This window comes from Rana temporaria, chromosome 7, assembly GCF_905171775.1.
Source record: "Rana temporaria chromosome 7, aRanTem1.1, whole genome shotgun sequence".
Classification (NCBI taxonomy): domain Eukaryota; kingdom Metazoa; phylum Chordata; class Amphibia; order Anura; family Ranidae; genus Rana; species Rana temporaria.
In genome coordinates this window covers 152,534,955-152,554,389 of record NC_053495.1, presented here as the reverse complement: position 1 = coordinate 152,554,389, position 19,435 = coordinate 152,534,955, and the positions used below count along the sequence as shown (strand labels likewise).

The 19,435-nt window shown below is 42.4% G+C and overlaps 1 protein-coding gene across 11 annotated transcripts in view; it reads right to left on the bottom strand.

Moving 5' to 3' along the window:
* LOC120945771 (pre-B-cell leukemia transcription factor 1) overlaps positions 1-19,435 on the bottom strand; it is a 184,359-nt gene that overhangs the window by 32,088 nt on the left and 132,836 nt on the right. For all 11 annotated transcript variants that reach the window (XM_040360161.1, XM_040360154.1, XM_040360157.1 and 8 more), the window contains 3 exons: positions 9,293-9,537; positions 5,300-5,490; positions 1,422-1,557 (listed from right to left, as the gene is read on the bottom strand). In XM_040360161.1, coding sequence (XP_040216095.1) covers positions 1,422-1,557; positions 5,300-5,490; positions 9,293-9,537 — 572 coding nt within the window. The remainder of the gene's footprint in view (positions 1-1,421; positions 1,558-5,299; positions 5,491-9,292; positions 9,538-19,435) is intronic.

The window sequence follows — 19,435 nt, the reverse complement described above, 5'->3', positions numbered from 1 at the left end:
AAAATAGGTAGGAGTAATAAGGGAGTGGTACATTAAACCAATTTTTGGAATATATAAAGCCAACAACTGCATTTTTAGTGTCCCAAAAAGAGTAGATAAGGGTTAAATGATTGGAGCAATTTTCCATTAGCCATGTTTATTAATTGGTGCAATATAAGCCCTTTTCTGTTTGAAAAAAAACAAAAAACAAACATGTAATACCTGCTCTGTTCAGTGGTTTTGCACAGAGCAGCCCCAATCCTTCTCTTCTCAGGTCCCCCCTGCCAGCGCTACTTGCCCCTCCCTCCTGCCCCCATAGCAAGCAGCTACAGCTTGCTCCTGAGCCCTGCTCTGTGTGTCCATTCTCACACACACACACACACACAGCACTGATTGGCCCCACCCCACTCTCTCCTCATTGGCTCACTGGCTGTAATTGACAGTAGCAAGAACCTCAGCCAATGAGGAGGAAGAGACCCGGGAGAGCCGCTGCTCTCATGCACATTGCTCGATAGCGATGTGGCTTAGTGAAGTATAAGGGGGGCTGTTGCACACAGAAGTTTTTTTTTTTTTAAAGTCAGCAGGTACAAATACTGCAGCTGCTGACTTTTAAAATAAGGATACTTACCTGTCCAGCACGCCTGAAAAGTCGGCATCCGCAAAGTCGGCATAGCGCTGCCATTTTCGATAATGGAATCAGGAAATGAAGCCTTGGGGCTTCACTTCCTGGTTCCCTACTGCACATGCGTGACTTGCGCTGCGCAATGCCACTGGTCCCTGCTGTCTTCTGGGATCTGTGTGTCTCCCAGAAGACAGCGGGGGGGCACCGGACGTTGCGTAGGCTCCCGTAGATATGCGGGGGTCTATGCCTAGAAGTGGGTGCAAATATCTGTTTTAGACAGGCACCTGCACCCCCTCTCCTCTGAAAGGTTCCAAATGTGACACCGAAGGGGGGGACGAATCCGGACAGCAGAGGTTCCATTTTGTGTGGACCTCCGCTTTAAGCAATTTTGGGTTGACGGATAGGAAATCATGTTGATGGGAGGACCCCCTCCCACTGTGCTATTGAATTTTCCTTAAAAGAACACCGCAATGCTACTGCAAGAGGCAGTAATCACATGAAAACAACCCGACAGGCTGGCTGTACTGATCGACTTCAGTACAACCAGCCTGCCCATAGTGCAACCAGCCACCCACAGAAGCATGGTTATTCGGTCAGTTCCTGCTGAACCAGACAAATTTTGATCTATGGCGAGTGATCTATAGTCTACGTAATCCTATTAGCTCTCACAAGGTTGGCGTGGAACTACAGCTCTGTACTCATTACCAGTGCTCCATATCACAAGCTCTGCATTTCACTTGTTTGGCTGGCAAAGAAGAGAAAGATATTAATGCCGTTAGTACCCAGTAATCTAAGTGGTGCCACAAAGGGCAGACATTACCTGTGACACCGTTATGCCACACTTCTTGGCTAACTCCTCTTTGGCCTCTTCGCTGGGGTAAGGGTTACTGAGGTGTGAGTAGAAATACTCATTCAAGATTTCTGTTGCTTGCTTGTTAAAGTTTCTCCTCTTCCGCCTAATTAAGCAGAAAAATAAGATCATTCCAGAAGCTGCAAAGTTCATTCAGAATGAAAGAGAAAGAAAGAGAAAGACAAAAGAGGAATAGAAAAAGAGAAAAAAAGCGTAGCAAGTGAAAGATCTGAACTTCCAAATTCACAACACTCATAAACATTGCATTAAACAGGAGATTTAAACAGTTTCTGAAACGAAAAAGAAATAAAAAGTTAATACTAATCTTTTGTAGTAAATCTCTGCAAATTTAGTGCACTGCCTTAAGTTTAATCCCTTTAAAAGGCCCTTTGTGATCATTTGACAGTTTAAATGCTGTGCATGGGAAGTGCACAGTGCACAAACCTGTCATACTTACCTCTTCTGTGCAGTTGGGGTTTGCTAGAAGAAGCCTGGATCCGCCTCCTGTCCCTCTTTGGTGCTCCTTGCCCCTCCCTCCTTTCGAGTGCCCCCACAACAAGCAGCTTGCTATGGGGGCACCCAAATGAAGCTGCAGCTGTGTGTGTGTGGCCAGTCAAACAGCTGCGGTTTGGCCCACACCCCCTCTCTCTCCTGATTGGCTCACTGACTTTGATTGACAGCAGTAGAAGCCAATGTGGCACCACTGCTATGTTTCAGACAATCAGGAGGGAGAGTCGCGGACAGCCGAGGCAGTTGTGCACATTGCTGGACAGAGATGGGGCTCAGGTAAGTATGAGGGGGGCTGAGAGGGGATGCAACACACAGTTTTTTTTTTTACCCCAACGCAAAGAATGCATTAAGATAAAAAAAACTCCTGCCTGTGCAACCACTTTAAAGTACCATTCAGCTAACGGGAGTGCTGGCTGCCACTTTAAACAATCAGCTAGCAGGCTTCAGCACTCCTTGAAGCTTGTTTAAAGCCTGTTTAAGTGGCAATCATCACTTCCGTTAAGATCCGGTTCAAAACGCAACTTTAGACACTTTTTTTCGGCCAGGAGAAAAGGCATATAGAAATGCTGGACAAACGACCAATATACATGAGGCCGATATGACTTCTTACTTTTTGATGTAAAATATTAATCAATATCCAAAATCATTCCATACCAACCACTGTTCTGCATCTATTATGTAATCTGTGTTCAAAGTCCGAGTCATGCAGATGTAACATGTGGTCCCCATTTAAGAAAACAGGGCACTTTTTCAACAGTGTTGTCAGGCTGTCATCACACGAATGCGTTAAACGTATCCACACTAACACAAAGCTGGGTTTGTTCAGTAATGCAAACAGCAGTAATCATCAGAAATTGAACTTTTAGAGATCTCAATTAAAATCTGTGCTGCTGCTATGGTTACTGTTATTTGTAGATTATCCCCACCCCCCCCCCCCCCACCTCTGTATAAATGTAAAATGTACCTGCAAAAAAAGTATGCATTTATAACTTTGTTAAAATGTGAACTTATCTTTAAGTAAAGCCTATTCTATCTGTATCTATAATTTTTACGAGTGCACCGGAAAAAAAAAAGAGCAAAAAGTGAAACTGAGGCTAACAGGATCGTACTTTTAGAACCAATTCACACTTCTACTCGAAAAATAAAACTAGAAGCAAAACTTTTTTTGTTTTCTTCTTTTTTGGGGGCGGGATGGAGTGGAGGGGGATTAGAGCATCCCGTGACCACGTCCTCTTTGTGACAAAACGTTGGGCAGGCCACGTTCTGACGTCACTGCGTTACCAGCCGAATCCGGAAGACACGGGCAGGCACATCGAGGAGCCGGCCGGCTCGATTTTACTATATGCTTCTGACAATCAACAGTATTGTAAGTGCGCATTTTATATTTGATAATAAATATACCCTGGGATTTTATACTATGGAGTTTTCTCTTTTCATGGCACATCGTTACATGCATTTTACGTGAATACCTGCATTGAGGATTTCCCTGGTGGAGAGGCATCTGGAAGTACCAGTCTTTATGCGATTGCGATCTCCTTAAAGCGGGGTTCCAGTCACGTTTTTTTATTTTTTTTGGTCATTGAAATATTATGTAGATAAAGTTCCCATTAAAGAGCATCAAACATGCCACATCGTTGTCTACAATAATAAAAAACTTGCCTCCACTGCTGTCCAGAATGATGTGGCCGTTTCCATCTCCTGTGTGGGCAATATGAAGCCCAGTAAAAAAAATGAATTCTTCCCGGCGAGATGTGCATGCCGGGTAAGCTTTAAATCCAGCGCATGCGCATTAGAGCGCCGCTCGTAGCGGCTATGGTTTGTGCCGTTGTCATAACAACGGGCGGCGGAGGAACGTCCCGCCCCGTTGTTATGACAACAGAATCCCCACACTGCTCTCTCTCTCGTCCTGCAGATGAATGAAAAGTAAGGGCTTTGTGCCCTTATTAAACATAGCGCTGTAAACAGCACCTGTACTGTCCTTAGGAGCGCACAGACTCCTGTGAAAATATGACACTACATTCCCAGGAGTCTGCGCGGTGTAGGCTAGAAAGCACAAGCACCGCGGTGCAGGAAGAGGGAAGATTAACTAATCTACCTAGCAACAATAGTTTAAAGGCATGAAAAAAAAATAATAATTTGTAAATGAACTAATGAAATTTTTTAAAAACGACTGATGTACAGTTATATTTGAGGGTGGAGCTCCGCTTTAATCAGAGATCAATTTTAGCTGGTAAGAGGCAGCAATTACCTATGGTGGAGGCTTTCCTAGCCTCACGTTTTCTGGATGTTGGCAGCTTTTTACACTGGAAAATCAACTTTTAAACACCTGTATTGGGATTACACTTACATGGATTGTTCAATACTTGGACGCTGAATGATTGCACCCATCACTGGGTTATTTCATGTATTATAATATTACTTTTAGTCACTCTCCGTATATTTAGAGAGTCTGGTTCACATTATAGTAATATTCATTTATTTATTTTTATTTATATAGAGGCATCTTTATATTAATTTTCAATTCATTAGCGCAGCTTTTTTAATTTTGGATTAGAGCATGCGTCAGTATTGTTGCCGGTTTAAGAAAATCCCAAACTTGGGGTTGTCCCCAGAAAAATAAATAGCAGGGGATTACGTCAATTTGCAGGGATTTCCGCTTACTTCCCGTTTGGCTAGGAGACCGGAAGTGAAGGGAATCTCCACAATAGGACACAGATGGCAAAAAAACTGACAGTGGTTATGTAACCCTCCCTTGCTCTATCCAAAATGAAAAATCAATGGTTTTACTTTAACCATTCAGTAAATCTCACCAAAAGTGAAAGTGTGAAATAAGGTAGAATTGCAGCCCAATTAATTTGAGTTTTGGACAGAGTGTAGATGATATAGGAATTTTTCGAGTTTATATTGCTGTTCTCATTGGAGTGAATCCTCCTCAATCTCTGTGTGGTCACTAGGACAGGAAGTGAGCATATTCTCTCCAACAGAGTTGGAAAGTTATGGAAATTCCATCAGGTTTTCCGCACTGTGTCCCCAATAGAGAAATTCCCCTGTCCTCCTGTGTGGTCCCTGGGATAAGTTGCAAAAGCCAATCTCTTAAATAGTGAACACCTTAAAAATCTGACAGAAGTTCTAGCATTGTGTACTCTACCTACAATCTAAAGTATTGGCTCAAATGCAACGTTAAGCAACAATTCCTATGGCATACATCTATCATAATAAATGGTTTTGTCTTCGGCAGGTGTAAAAGCAGTCTTTGTGGTCAGTTTTGGGTGATAATGCCTTACGGAGTACATTCAGCTTTCTGCATAAAACATTTGGAAAATCGTCTATGGCCTCACCGAGCATCGAGGAAGCGGGAGCGAAGAATCATTACAGCTTCACATGTGCTTTGCTTGAGCTGCATCTGGATAGAGCTAAACTTTCTGTGGATAATTCCAACCATGCGTTCAATCTCTTTGGGGGAAATAGGTCTGGTCCGGCTCTGTTCTCGTAACAGATTCATCACATGTGTTGTGAATTCGTTACAGGCCTAAAAGGGAAGAACAGGACTAAAGATGTGATTTATGTCATTCTTTTGGTAAGTTGACTTAAAATCTTGCACGCCAAAGTTCATGCACAGTTGTCATTTGCATCTCATATAATGGATTTGTTGTTTCTACATTGCTTTCCCAGTGCACATCAGGCTTACAACATTTGTCCCCCAGGTTTCAACACATTTGTTCACTCAAAATCATAAACTATAAAGTAAAAGTTAAATATACCAATGACCTTCTAAAATACAATGTTTAAGGCCTTGTACACATTGATGCATTTATGTATAAGCTATTGAAAATCTTTCAGCAAGCTTCAGGCAGCTTTTAAAACAAACCTCACCTTGAGTTGAAATATAAGGCGTGATTCACACTGCTGCAAATTCAATTGTGAATTTGATCCGTTGCGATTGTTCAAATTCGCAAGTCATTTTACCAACAGTTTTCCATGAGTGCCGTTCACATCAATGCGTTGCGAATCTAAGCCGATATAAAAAAGGGTCCTGTGCGAGTTTGATCCGTGTGCGATGGAAATTCAGCTCTATAGACCGGCATTCCCTAAAACCGCGGCAAATTCGCGTCCGCGAAATTGCGGGAAAATCGCGCGATTTTGAAGATGCAGCAGTGTGAATCGGGCCTTAAAGATGAAGTCACTCCTGTTTTTCTGTTTTTAAACAACAAAAAATAAAAAACACCAGCAGCTACAATCAGTGCAGCTGCAGACTTAACAAACTGGTACTTCCCAGACCAGGAGTCTAGGGCTGTCTTCACCACAACGGACTCATCAGGCTTTGGATCCCAGAGCTGCCATCTTGGATGTGGGAGCTGGCACTGACTTTCTAACCTTACAGCCCACTCCCCACTGCACATGTGCGAGAATATGTAATACTGTAAAGGTGGGTACACACTAAGAAATCTGGTGAACGATTGTCCGGTTTTCCGGAACCGAGGAAGAAAATAATGTGCGAAAATGCTCGTACGACAAAGTTGTTTATTGTTTCTGATCATGCACAGTCTTTTAATGTGTACTGTTTTCACACAAGAAAACGAAAATCTTTTATTCCGTTTATGTACCAAACATTTTGGAGTTTGTACCTTCCGAAATTTTGGTTTGAAAAGTCTGAATCGGATGCCGAAAGTTGTGTGCACACTACACGAAAATGGAACAATCCTGCCTTGTATGGAATTTATTTTCCGATTTTCTCATAGTAGGTACCCATCTTAAAGCGGACCATCAGAAACAAACAATAAGACCCCTTTCACACTGAGCCGCCCATAGTGTCGGCGGTAAAACACTATTTTTACCGCCGACGCTATGGGCGGATTTGGGGCGCATTTAACCCCCACTAGCGGCCAAGAAAAGGGTCAAACACGGTATAGCCGCGCTGTCCCATTGATTTCAATGGGCAGCAGCGGTGGAGAAGCGGTAAACACACCGCTCCAAAGATGCGGCTAGCAGGACTTTTTTTTACCGTCCTGCTAGCGCAACGCTCCAGTGTGAAAGCCCTCGGCTTTTACACTGGAGACAATGGAGCAGCTGTTTGAGGGCGGATTGCAGGCGCTATTTTTAACGCTATAGCGCCTGCAATACGCCCTCAGTGTGAAAGGCGTCTAAAACAAAAGCCTTCGTCATACGAGAATGTTCGTACATGGTTTCCTTCCTCCGTTTCGACTTCTGTGAAACATCAAGAAAAACTGGACCATCGCCCAATTCTCCTATAGTGTGTCCCCACCTTAAGACCTGCAGCCTTCTGGGAAGTGCGATGTGCGTCAGGAGGTCATGAGCGGGGAAGTGCTGGAGTTTGTTTTGTTTTGTCTATGAATTGCACAAAACTAAAATCATTTTAACCACTTGCCCACCAGGTGAATTCTGGCACTTCTCTCCTTCATGTGAAAATCACAATTTTTTTGCTAGAAAATTAATCAGAACCCCCAAACATTATATATTTTTTTTAGCAGACATCCTAGGGAATAAAATGGCAGTCATTGCAATACTTTTTGTCACACCGTATTTGCGCAGCGGTCTTACAAGCGCACTTTTTTTGGATAAAAATCACTTTTTTGAATTAAAAAATAAGACAACAATACATTTTGCCCAATTTTTTTATATATTGTGAAAGATAATGTTACGCCGAGTAAAATGATACCCAACATGTCACGCTTAAAAATTGCGCCCGCTCGTGGCATGGCGTCAAACTTTTGCCCTTAAAAATCTCGATAGGCGACGTTTAAAAAATTCTACAGGTTGCATTTTTTGAGTTGCAGAGTAGGTCTAGGGCTAGAATTATTGCTCTCACTCCAACGATCGCGGCGATACCTCACTTGTGTGGTTTGAATACCGTTTTCATATGCGGGCGCTACTTGCGTATGCGTTTGCTTCTGCGCGCGAGCTCGTCGGGACGGGGCGCTTTAAAAATTTTTTTTTGGGTTTTCTTATTTATTTTTATTTAGTTTTATAATTTTTTACACTGAAAAAAAAAAAAAAAAAAAATTGATCACTTTTATTCCTATTACAAGAAATGTAAACATCCCTTGTAATAGAAAAAAGCATGACAGGTCCTCTTAAATATGAGATCTGGGGTCAAAAAGACCTCAGATCTCATAATTAGACTTAAATGCAAAAAAAAAAAAAAAAAAAAGCAAAAAAAAAAAAAAAAAAAAAAAAAAATTTTTTTAAAAAACAAAAAAAAAAATGTTTCTTTAAGAGGCTGGGCGGGACTGACGTTTTGACGTCACTTCCGCCCAGCAGAGCTATGAGGACGGGTGAAGGAGATTTCTCCTTCAGTCCCGTCCCCGCTCAGCTGCCGGACACATCCGATCCCCTCCGCCGCTACCGACGGCTCCGGTAAGCGGCGGAGGGCGTGGGAGAGCGGCGGGAGGGGGGGGGCCCCTCTCCCGCCACCGATAACGGCGATCTCGCGGCGAATCCGCCGCGGAGACCGCCGTTATCATGTACACCACCGCCCCCTGAAAAGATGAATATCTCGGTTGTGGCAGCAGCTGCTGCCGTTATCGAGATATTCAACTTTAAAAAGAGGACGTCTTTTTGACATGGGGCGGTGGTCAAGAGGTTAAACAAGTGGATATCCCAAATAGAAATCTTAATCTATAATTAAAGGGTAGGTCCAGCCCCCCACCCCACGAAAAATTAAAAGTCAGCAGCTACAAATACTGCAGCTACTGACTTTTAATCTATGGACACTTACCTGTCCAGGGAGCCCGCGACGTCGGCACCCCGGCCGAAGAACTTGGTCTGAAAGGGCCCTTAAAAGGTTTTCACCAAAGATGCTTGAAACTCACTGAAAGCGTCGCAAACATTTTGTAAAAGCTTGCTATACATACTGTTCTTATATATGAACTGCAGTCCATGTGCACAAGTCCTTAAAAGCAATGTAGAAAGTGCACTAACCAATCAAAATGCAAATCAGTGAAGCAAAACCAATTCAAGATGGAGACTGGTAGCTTCAATACTCCTTATACTACTCAAAGACACATCATGTTTAAGGGAAACCAAGTAAATGCTTGACTTCATGAGAAATACAATTCAACATGTTCCACACAGTATTAACACAACTCCTATATAAACAAGTGTGGTAAATAGTATCAAGAGTGTGGTGGGGCTAAAAACAAAAAAAGTTCAGCTTGTAAATAGAAAAAGAAAGCCAGAAAAAAAAAAAAAAAAAAAGCTGTGACATATTTATGAAATGCTCTGCAGCCTCTGGATTGTTAGCATGGATCACACTGTGGAATGGTCCCCTATTTTCTGTGTCAGGTTATAATGACCCACAATCCTTTCATTACCTGTTCATATTTCTCTAACTCTGTGTGATAGATTTGTCGGATCTGGGATAATTTTGCTCTGTAATCTGAATGTTCCACTGAGTTGTCTGAGCCGGCTCCACCTGAGGCAGCGGCTGCTGCTGCGGCTGCCGCAGAACCTCCACCTTTTTCAGGGCCCGCTACGCCTTCCGCCAAAAGCATGTTATCCAACCTCATCAGCTGTGGGTCTTGTGGCTCTTCCTCTTGTGCTCCCCGGATACTAAGGACTGAAAGGAAAAGAGAAGAGAGTATTAAATGGCTGCAAAAATGTATCCAAGACAAGTTTATTAACAGTCATTGACGAAATTTAAAATGTTCAGAATCTGTCAGCCGAACAGCAACCACAACCAATCAGATGCAGTCGCATTGAGTATTTAAGCAGCATCGGGTGCTGTGGCTGTTGGAATACAATAGCTGGCAGTGCAGATTCCTCCATTGATGCCGTTTAGTGAGGATTGGGGACTCGATTGATTTTTTTTTTCTTTTTCATTCCCACAGGCATGTATTTATATTGACCAATCTGACAAGCAGGGTACAAGCATGTTTTTCTTTTCAAAGTGCATTAACGCTTTAAGGGTAGACATCCCTTATTCCACAGTACAATGGATCATAAACCTTTTATTATTAAAGTATTATATTATACAGGATTTATATAGCACCAGCAGTTTGAGCAGTGTTTTACTATGTGTTTTACTATAAAGAGACACAGCACAGTTCAAACACAATTCATGACCGGAGGGCTAAAAGGGTCCTGTTTGTAAGAGCTTACAATCTGAAAGATGGGGTCCTGATGAATTAATATGTAAATAATAATATTTGAAAAAAAAATAATACATTCAATTCTATGGGGTTGATTTACTAAAACTGAAGAGTGCAAAATCTGGGACTTGTTCAATTAGGCTTGGACAAAAAATAAATAAAAAATATAATAATAAAACACTATATATATATATATATATATATATATATATATATATATATATATATATATATATATATATATATATATATATATATATATATATATATATATATATATATATATAATTAGTCCAAGCCTAATTGAACAAGCTGAAGTTAGAAGCCGATTGGTTTCTAGGCAAAGCTGGCCCAGATTTTGCACACCTATTTGTTTAGAATTCACCAGACACGTATGGGGGGGCGCTAACTTTAGTGTAAATGCATCTTTTGTGTGGCAATTCAATAATGCCATTACACGAGTTCTATGTGTTGTTGTGCCAGCCACGCCAAATCCCATTAAAAGTGAAGCCTGAAAGTTTCTATTAATATGACAGTGTGCACCATAATCAAGCACCTGCACCAATAGCCGTCTTAAAGTGGTTCTAAAGCCTCAAGGTTTTTTTTTTTTCTAACCTTAATACATTCTATGCATGGAGGTAAAAAATCTTCTGTGCTACATACTGTAGGTGTATCACCAATATACATCACCATTGTAGAGAATGTGTATTCCCCATATGTCCACTAGGGGGCTCCTGTTCTTTAATCATCCCTGAATACACAGAGAATGTTTGCTGCCTGGCGTGTCACAAGGATCAGCCTGATTTATAGAGGAATTTACCACATCACAAAAACCAGCGCACTCCCCCTTCCCTGTACTCTGTCCGCTGAGAACTACATTCAAAGCTACCATGCCTATGAACAAAGGAGAGGCAACAAAACATCTGTAATTTCCTATTTATTAAACACACCACAAGAGAGAGTGAGATGCAGTTCATCAGATGCCATATCCAAGTCTGCATTTACACGTGTGTAGCGTGTCACTTTTTTTGTGGGGTTGTTGGACATCCAAGTTGCCCATGTACGGTCTACATGTCGCAAACGTGCCAAAAGACGCTCATGAGCTTTCAGTTGTTATAGGCACATTCAGCAGCTGATTTAATTACCAAGTATAGAGCGTCCTTATTTTTTAACCACTTCAGCCTGGAGGATTTGGCTGCCAAAATGACCAGGCCATGTTTTGTGATTCGGCACTGCGTCGCTTTAACTGACAATTGCGCGATCGTGCGACGTGGCTCCCAAACAAAATTGACATCTTTTTTTCCCCACAAATAGAGCGTTCTTTTGGTGGCATATGATCACCTCTGTGGTTTTTATTTTTTGTGCTATAAACAAATTTAGAGCAACAATTTTGAAAAAAATGCAATATTTTATAGTAAATATCCCCTAAAAAAAAATAATTATATATATATATATATATATATATATATATATATATATATATATATATATATATATATATATATATATATATATATATATATATATATATATATATATATATATATATATATTCCTCAGTTTAGGCCGATACGCATTCTACATATTTTTGGTAAAAAAAAAAAAAATCAAAAAGCGTTTGATTGGTTTGCGCAAAAGTTATAGCGTCTACAAAATAGGGGATAGTTTAATGCCATTTTTATTAATATTTTTTTTATTATTATTAGTAATGGCGGCGATCAGCGATTTTTATTGTGACTGTTACATTATGGCGGACACATCGGACTCTTTTGACACTATATTGGGACCATTCACATTTATACAGCGAACAGTGCTATAAAAATGCAGTGATTACTGTATAAATGTGACTGGCAGGGAAGGGGTTAACCACTAGGGGGCTAGAAAGGGGTTAAGTGTGTCTTAGAAGCGATTTTAACTGTGTGGCTTACTGCGACACGTCAGTGATCGCTTATCCCGATGAGAGGGAGCAGACGATCAGTGTCCTGTCACTAGGCAGAACAGGGAGATGCCTTGTTTACACAGGTATCCCCCTGTTCTGCTGCTCCGTTACATGATCACGGGACACCGGCGGACACGGGTCCCAGAGCTCATGGTAGGGGAGTGCGCACGCGCCCACACGGCGGCAAATTTAAAAGGGACGTGCCTGTACACCCATTTGCCTGTCCGTGCCATTCTGCCGCCGTAAAAGTGCGTGCGGCAGTCGGCAAGCGGTTAACGTGTGCCTATGTTCCAGTTTAAGCTGGTGCCATGATCACTGCCCCGGGTTTCCTGTATCGGAGGGTTCCTTTTTCTTGCAGCATTCTATGGAGCCACCCTTCCATACAGGGACTTATGTCTCCCTACACTGTGTGCATGAATAGAAACACACAGCCCCATAGCCTAGGATAGCAAGGCACTCCCTCCTCCAAGCTAACATGCTGGCTGGAGACTTTACTACCCATGTTTAATTGTTAATAGTCCAAATGTTCAGGGAAGCAGTACTGAGAGAGCAGGAGCCAGCAGCACTGAAATTTGTAAACTGTAAGTGATGGGTAAAAATGTAAACAAATGGTTTCCTGGGGAAACTATATCTATATTCTTACAGGTTGCAACTTAGAAAATACATTTATATATTATTGATTACCGAGCTGCATTAAAGGAAGAATTCACCTTTTGACCCCACAACATTTTTGCCGGTAAAATCAATTTTTTAGGAAGATCCCCGCTAGCGGTCACAGTGGGGGCCAGTCCATTCGTAGCATGTTACACCCCAAATATAGAGGTAACGGGATATGAAAGATGAACTTATCTTCTAACCTGTGCCATTTAGATCTATAAAGTTCTATACTGGCCAGGAACGCACCCCACGAGTCCTGCATATAATGCTTGATAATAATACAATGTAAACAAGTACATTTCCCTGGCCTGGCATCATAGATATCCTCACAGTTACATTGTATTCACTGAAGCACTAAAAAATACACCTGAAAAGTGAAACATATGGTGATAATAAACAAAAAATAAAATAAACTTGACACATTGCAGTAAATGTAGTCTTGTCATTACAAACATGTGGCTTTCCCATTTCTTTGTTACAGGCCTATTCTCCATATTCCCAGGTCTGAAGAGACCCCCTATGGTGATATTCAGGGCATGTGCTCTAGGCTGGCAAGATAAACCAACACATTGATTCAAACGAGGTTTCTCACATCAATGGCATTCTGTGTGCTCAGAATATCCGCAAGTATTGCAGTAAAATCCCCAGTATACCCCATATTCAGATATTGCGGAAGCTCACCAGTATACCCCATATGTAGGTAATGCGGCTATTCGCCAGTATACCCCATATGTAGGTAATGCGGCTATTCGCCAGTATACCCATATGCAGCTACTTATAATATACCCCATATAGGTAGTGATGGTAGTGCGGCAGCTCACCAGTATACCCCATATGTAGGTAATGCGGCTACTTGCCAGTATACCCATATGCAGCTAGTGCGGCTACTTATAATATACCCCATATAAGTAGTGAGGCAGCTCACCAGTAAACACCATATGCAGGTAGTGCGGCTACTCACCAGTATACCCCATATGCAGGTAGTGCGGCTACTCGCCAGTATACCCCATATGCAGGTAGTGCGGCTACTCGCCAGTATACCCCATATGCAGGTAGTGCGGCTACTCACCAGTATACCCCATATGCAGGTAGTGCGGCTACTCACCAGTATACCCCATATGCAGGTAGTGCGGCTACTCACCAGTATACCCCATATACAGGTATAGTGGCAGCTCACCAGTATACCCCACATATAGGTTACAAGCATGACTCCCAAAGACAGATGCATGATGGGATTTGTAGTTATGCAACAGCTGGAGGGCCACAGGTTGAGCACCGATGTTCTACATACAGAAGCCCAGCTGTGAAATATCACTAATGACATTTTCAATACAGCTACTCACAATATACCCCATATGCAGGTAGTGCGGCTACTCACCAGTATACCCCATATGCAGGTAGTGCGGCTTCTCACCAGTATACCCCATATGCAGGTAGTGCGGCTTCTCACCAGTATACCCCATATGCAGGTAGTGCGGCTTCTCACCAGTATACCCCATATGCAGGTAGTGCGGCTTCTCACCAGTATACCCCATATGCAGGTAGTGCGGCTACTCACCAGTATACCCCATATGCAGGTAGTGCGGCTTTTCACCAGTATACCCCATATGCAGGTAGTGCGGCTTCTCACCAGTATACCCCATATGCAGGTAGTGCGGCTTCTCACCAGTATACCCCATATGCAGGTAGTGCGGCTTCTCACCAGTATACCCCATATGCAGGTAGTGCGGCTTTTCACCAGTATACCCCATATGCAGGTAGTGCGGCTACTCACCAGTATACCCCATATGCAGGTAGTGCGGCTACTCACCAGTATACCCCATATGCAGGTAGTGCGGCTTCTCACCAGTATACCCCATATGCAGGTAGTGCGGCTTCTCACCAGTATACCCCATATGCAGGTAGTGCGGCTACTCACCAGTATACCCCATATGCAGGTAGTGCGGCTACTCACCAGTATACCCCATATGCAGGCAGTGCGACAGCTCACCGGTATACCCCATAGGTAGGTAGTGCAGTAGTTCACCAGTATACCCCACAAGCAGGTATAGTGGCAGCTCACCAGTATACCCTATATGAAGGTAGTGCGACTACTCACCAGTATACCCCATATGCAGGTATAGTGGCAGCTCACCGGTATACCCCATATGCAGGTATAGTGGCAGCTCTCCGGTATACCCCATATGCAGGTATAGTGGCAGCTCTCCGGTATACCCCATATGCAGGTAGTGCAGTAGCTCACCAGTACACCCCATATGCAGGTATAGTGGCAGCTCACCACTATAGCCCACATATAGGTTACAAGCATGACTCTCAAAGGCAGATGGGATTTGTAGTTATGCAACAGCTAGAGGGCCACAGGTTGAGCACCGATGTTCTACATACAGAAGCCCAGCTGTAAAATACCACTAATGACATTTTCCTAAAAAACATACTTCCTGTGACTAGGACCATACTGGGGTAATTACAAGCAGAGAGGTTGGGCGGGGAGCACAGACTCAGCTTTACTAAGCTGCACCGAGGACACCGTGTTCGATATGGATAATACCCCCCATCATCATGCCTTCATTAGTGTCACCTTAATTGCCTCATGGCAGTACAGCCCATTTGTGCAGCACTCAGGATTCTGCTTTCTATGAATTACCGAAAACTCAAATAAAAACAAAGTGAGTGAACAGTCTGATTTTAGCACAGTTGCAATATTTGCTGTATAAAGTATTGAAGGTTCATAAATTGGTTTCACAGTTTTCCTAAAATTTGCTTTTATAGCTAAAAAAGCATTCCCATGTATATAATGCAAATCCCCCATTTCTGCAGAAATATGAGAGTCCTCATCTCCCACAACAGTACAATTCCTGTGCTTGGTTCCAACTGTGGAATAGTTGTGCTGCAGTATCACAGCTGGCCAGCAGGTGGATCTGTAGCTTAAATTTGTAAGTCATATTTCCCTGGATCAAAAAAAAACCCTTGGGAGGAAGGGGACCTTTAATACAAGGAGGGGTCAAATCGGATTTCTATTCTGCGTGGATACTTCTTTTCAGATCCCTCTTATTTCACTTGGTTCTGACAGCACACATTGCCCAATAGATACGCATCGAATAGTTTTGTATTTATTATTTTTTTCACATTTCAAGGAAAAGTAACTTGCCTACCAGCTTTGGTCAATTTCTAATTATTGGTAAAGTGGAATGATATGCAATACAGGAGGTTACAAAGAAATAAAAAAAGATAAATAAAAAGCAAGATTATAGTGTGGACCAGGGGAACTAATCAGACGGCAGCCGTCATCCTCCTGCAGGTCAGAGGAAATACTCCACTTTATATTTATTTATAGGTGCTGATGGATATCTTCACAATCTTCAGCAATTACAGACACAATGAAAACAAGAGATTGTCTAGCAGTGCAAAAAAAAAAAAAAACATTTGGCAAAACAAACTTGAAAAGGGAGTATGAAAATCATTTAGGAAGTCTCACTTAAAGGGCTACTTCACCTTAACTCAACAAAAATAAAAAAACAAGAAAAAACTGAATTAAAATACAAAACAAAAACATTGTGCAGTTTTAAAAAAAAAAGATCTTGGTTTACATGTCATACCTATAGACCAAGTTCTGGTCAGGATGGTAGCTTTTTGGCCAGGCTTCAGGGAGGCAATGTTTGGCCTACACAGGCATAGCATGTAAACCAAACTCTAATTTTTCTTAAGCTGCACTACCAGGACCCCTTGACTGCACAGTATTTTTAAGAAGGGTGAACTAATCCTTTAAAATACAGAAATCCAAAGAAATCCTGACCTGGATCATTCAATTCGTTCTTGGGATTTGGGCTTGGTTCACACTGCAGCGATTCGGGAACCCTGCGAATCAACTGCGGGTTCCTGCATCGCATGTCTCCCGGCGGCAGTTCACACTGCCCTATGCGAACTGCTGGGAGCGTCAATTAAAGTTCGCATATCAAATCAGTTCTCATTTTGCAGTGCAAATTCGGACATGAATCAGATTTCCCTTTCCGCTGCAGACCAAAAATAGGGTCCTGTGCGGGTCTGGTCCGAATGCGATGCAAATTCAGCCATACCATTTGTATGGCTGAAATGGCATCACACAGAGAACGCATGCGATTTACAGTGCGGTACTACAGACATCACACCAGTGGGAGGCAGCCCCAAGATGTGAAATCCCACATTTTTCAGAGTGTCTAAGCAATCGCAGTCTAAAAGACCTTCCCTAAAAGGACCAATATTTCTGCCTCTAAGATAGTGGGAATGCCTTACACTATGGGGTCAATGAATACAATATTTGTTTGACAAGCTGGGTACATTTCCTTAAGTGTTTTCTGCAATATATTATTGCTATAATCGGCATCTCCATCTGAAAATAAGACCTGGTCAGCATCCAACTTAAATCAAAGAGAAAACACATTTTGGACACTAGATGGAATTAATGATCATAGAAAGGAATGTATTAAAGAAATAGTATAGCCCACTGTCGGCTGATGTCACTCAGGAAAGATCCCAACTTTACAGTCGGGATCCACCCAGATCCCTGGACCGGCAGCTGGCTTATCCTCTTCGCAAGCTGTTGAGCTTGAGCCAGCCACTCTCACCCCCTCCCTCCACAGCCTGGAGTTCCAGTGAGCACTGGAGGAGAAGAGCAGAGAGCCAGTGATTGCCAGTCATCTGCTCGCTGAAGACTGATAACCGAGTGATCAGCGGGCTTTGATCACTCGTCTCTCAGACTTCGAAGCAGTGGAGGACAGATGCAGCATTCACCTATATTTTTTTTTTTTCTTCAAACTCTGAACTTCTCAAAATACAGGAAAAATTCATCCAGCCTGCATTAATGTGCGTGACATTTGTCCAACAAACGTTTTAATAATAGACCCCAAGTCTTTACCTCTACAATGTAGCCTTAAGCCACCTGCCCACCAGCAACTTTAATAGATTGGATGGGGTAAGCTCTGAAGATTTTGGAGGTGTCCTCTGCAATTATGCTACTGCCATCTAGAAAAATATATAAAAAATAGACTCCCTTTAACTTCTTTCCACCATTATCAACTACATTATCCAATTCTGCTGGTGGAATCTATCTTTAGGGGAATGTCACCTAAGTGATCCTGTCACCAGTGACACATCCTGTTTTAATGGAGTCGCTCTCTTGCTAGCCGAACCAGCGTCTACGTCCCTCTCTTGCTGATCCCTTGCTAGCCAGGGAGGAAGCGGTTATATAGAGGTAAGTGGAAGCCTGTCTCCAGTGGCTCTGCTGCTTGGCAAAATGTCGCCAGCGGCAGAATTGCCCGTGTGACATCGGCCAAACAATAAATTGTAAAAGACAAGCTGAAAGTTGATATTAGGGTTTTCAGTAACAATACTTGCTCTGTAAGTGGATGAGGAAAGGCAAGAAACTGATAAGAGCGTAGAGTGGAATTACTAGGGTGGCAATGTTCATCAACATTCCACAACAGGGGGTAAGGAGATAACCGTTCCGAAAAAAATATGGTCACTTTTCTTTTATCTATACAGCCATATAACCAGCTGAGATTGGAACACTAATCTATTATCAGTAAAAAAAACATTTTATATATTTTTTTTTTCATCTATTTAGTAATAGGAGTGTAGCAGCCTTTTCAAAAACACATCATAATATAAGTACAGTGGTGCTATTGTGCTATATGTGATGGCAACACCTTGCTTGCCAAAGTGTCCTCATTAGCAGGCACACCGAGATAAAAGACATTCAGTTAATCCACTGTTCACATCCAACTTCAGGGATTACTAGATTTCATTGGATTTTTGTAATGCTTCACTAAACATCCAGGCCTGTACATGTACAGCTCCGGAGATCCATAGAGCCGGCTGAGCCTTGAACAAAGCCTGTCAACCATTTTAAAAAATAAAGGTCATCCCTAACAGCATGGAACACATACTCCTAGGACCGGAATCAGAAAGCTGCACAGAAGAGGCTACTCAGGTTATCAAAGGTGATAGCAGACATTTATTGGTAGATGCTTTTAGGCTGTGTAAAAGGGCTGACATGTCCACTTTAAAGCACACTAGCCATGAGAAAAATATGGGGTAAGGAGATATATATATATATATATATATATATATAGGCAAAAAAGCACATAGTTCTGCATAGCCCGTGTCTACAAAGGGCAGGGTGGGTTACAACTTGGTAGTGGGCGGACATCTTTCAATAGATTACACTTGATCTGGCCGCTCAACAAAAACAAAGGGTTTCCATTTCCTGCAACAATCCAAAACAAGACGCATGGATCTGCTACAAGTTTAAAGGAGTTCTATTGGTCACATGGATAGTGGAGACTGTGTATCCCCTAACCTTGGGAACATCCTGCCCACCTTTCCCCAGAGGTTCCCTTAGATCAGTGGTCATCAACCCTGTCCTGCAGGGCCCACTAACAGGCCAGGTTTGCAAGATAACTGAAATGCATCACAGCTGATATAATTTGCTCCTCAGTGATTGCAGTATTCTAGACTGCATCTCCCCAAGGTAATACATAAAACCTGGCCTGTTAGTGGGCCCTGCAGGACAGGGTTGATGACCACTGCCTTAGATGACTGCTATAGCTGCTCAATGAAGACTTTTGCAGCAGGCCCCGTCCCTGGAGGCATTATCCAGTCTCAAGCACTATATTACAGACCCAACTAGGGCCAAAACAACTAATCGATTATGAAAATAGTTGTCAACTATTTTCATAATCGATTAATCGGCCAGTTGATTAGTTGGCCTGCATACAGAATGCATTATTTGTTTA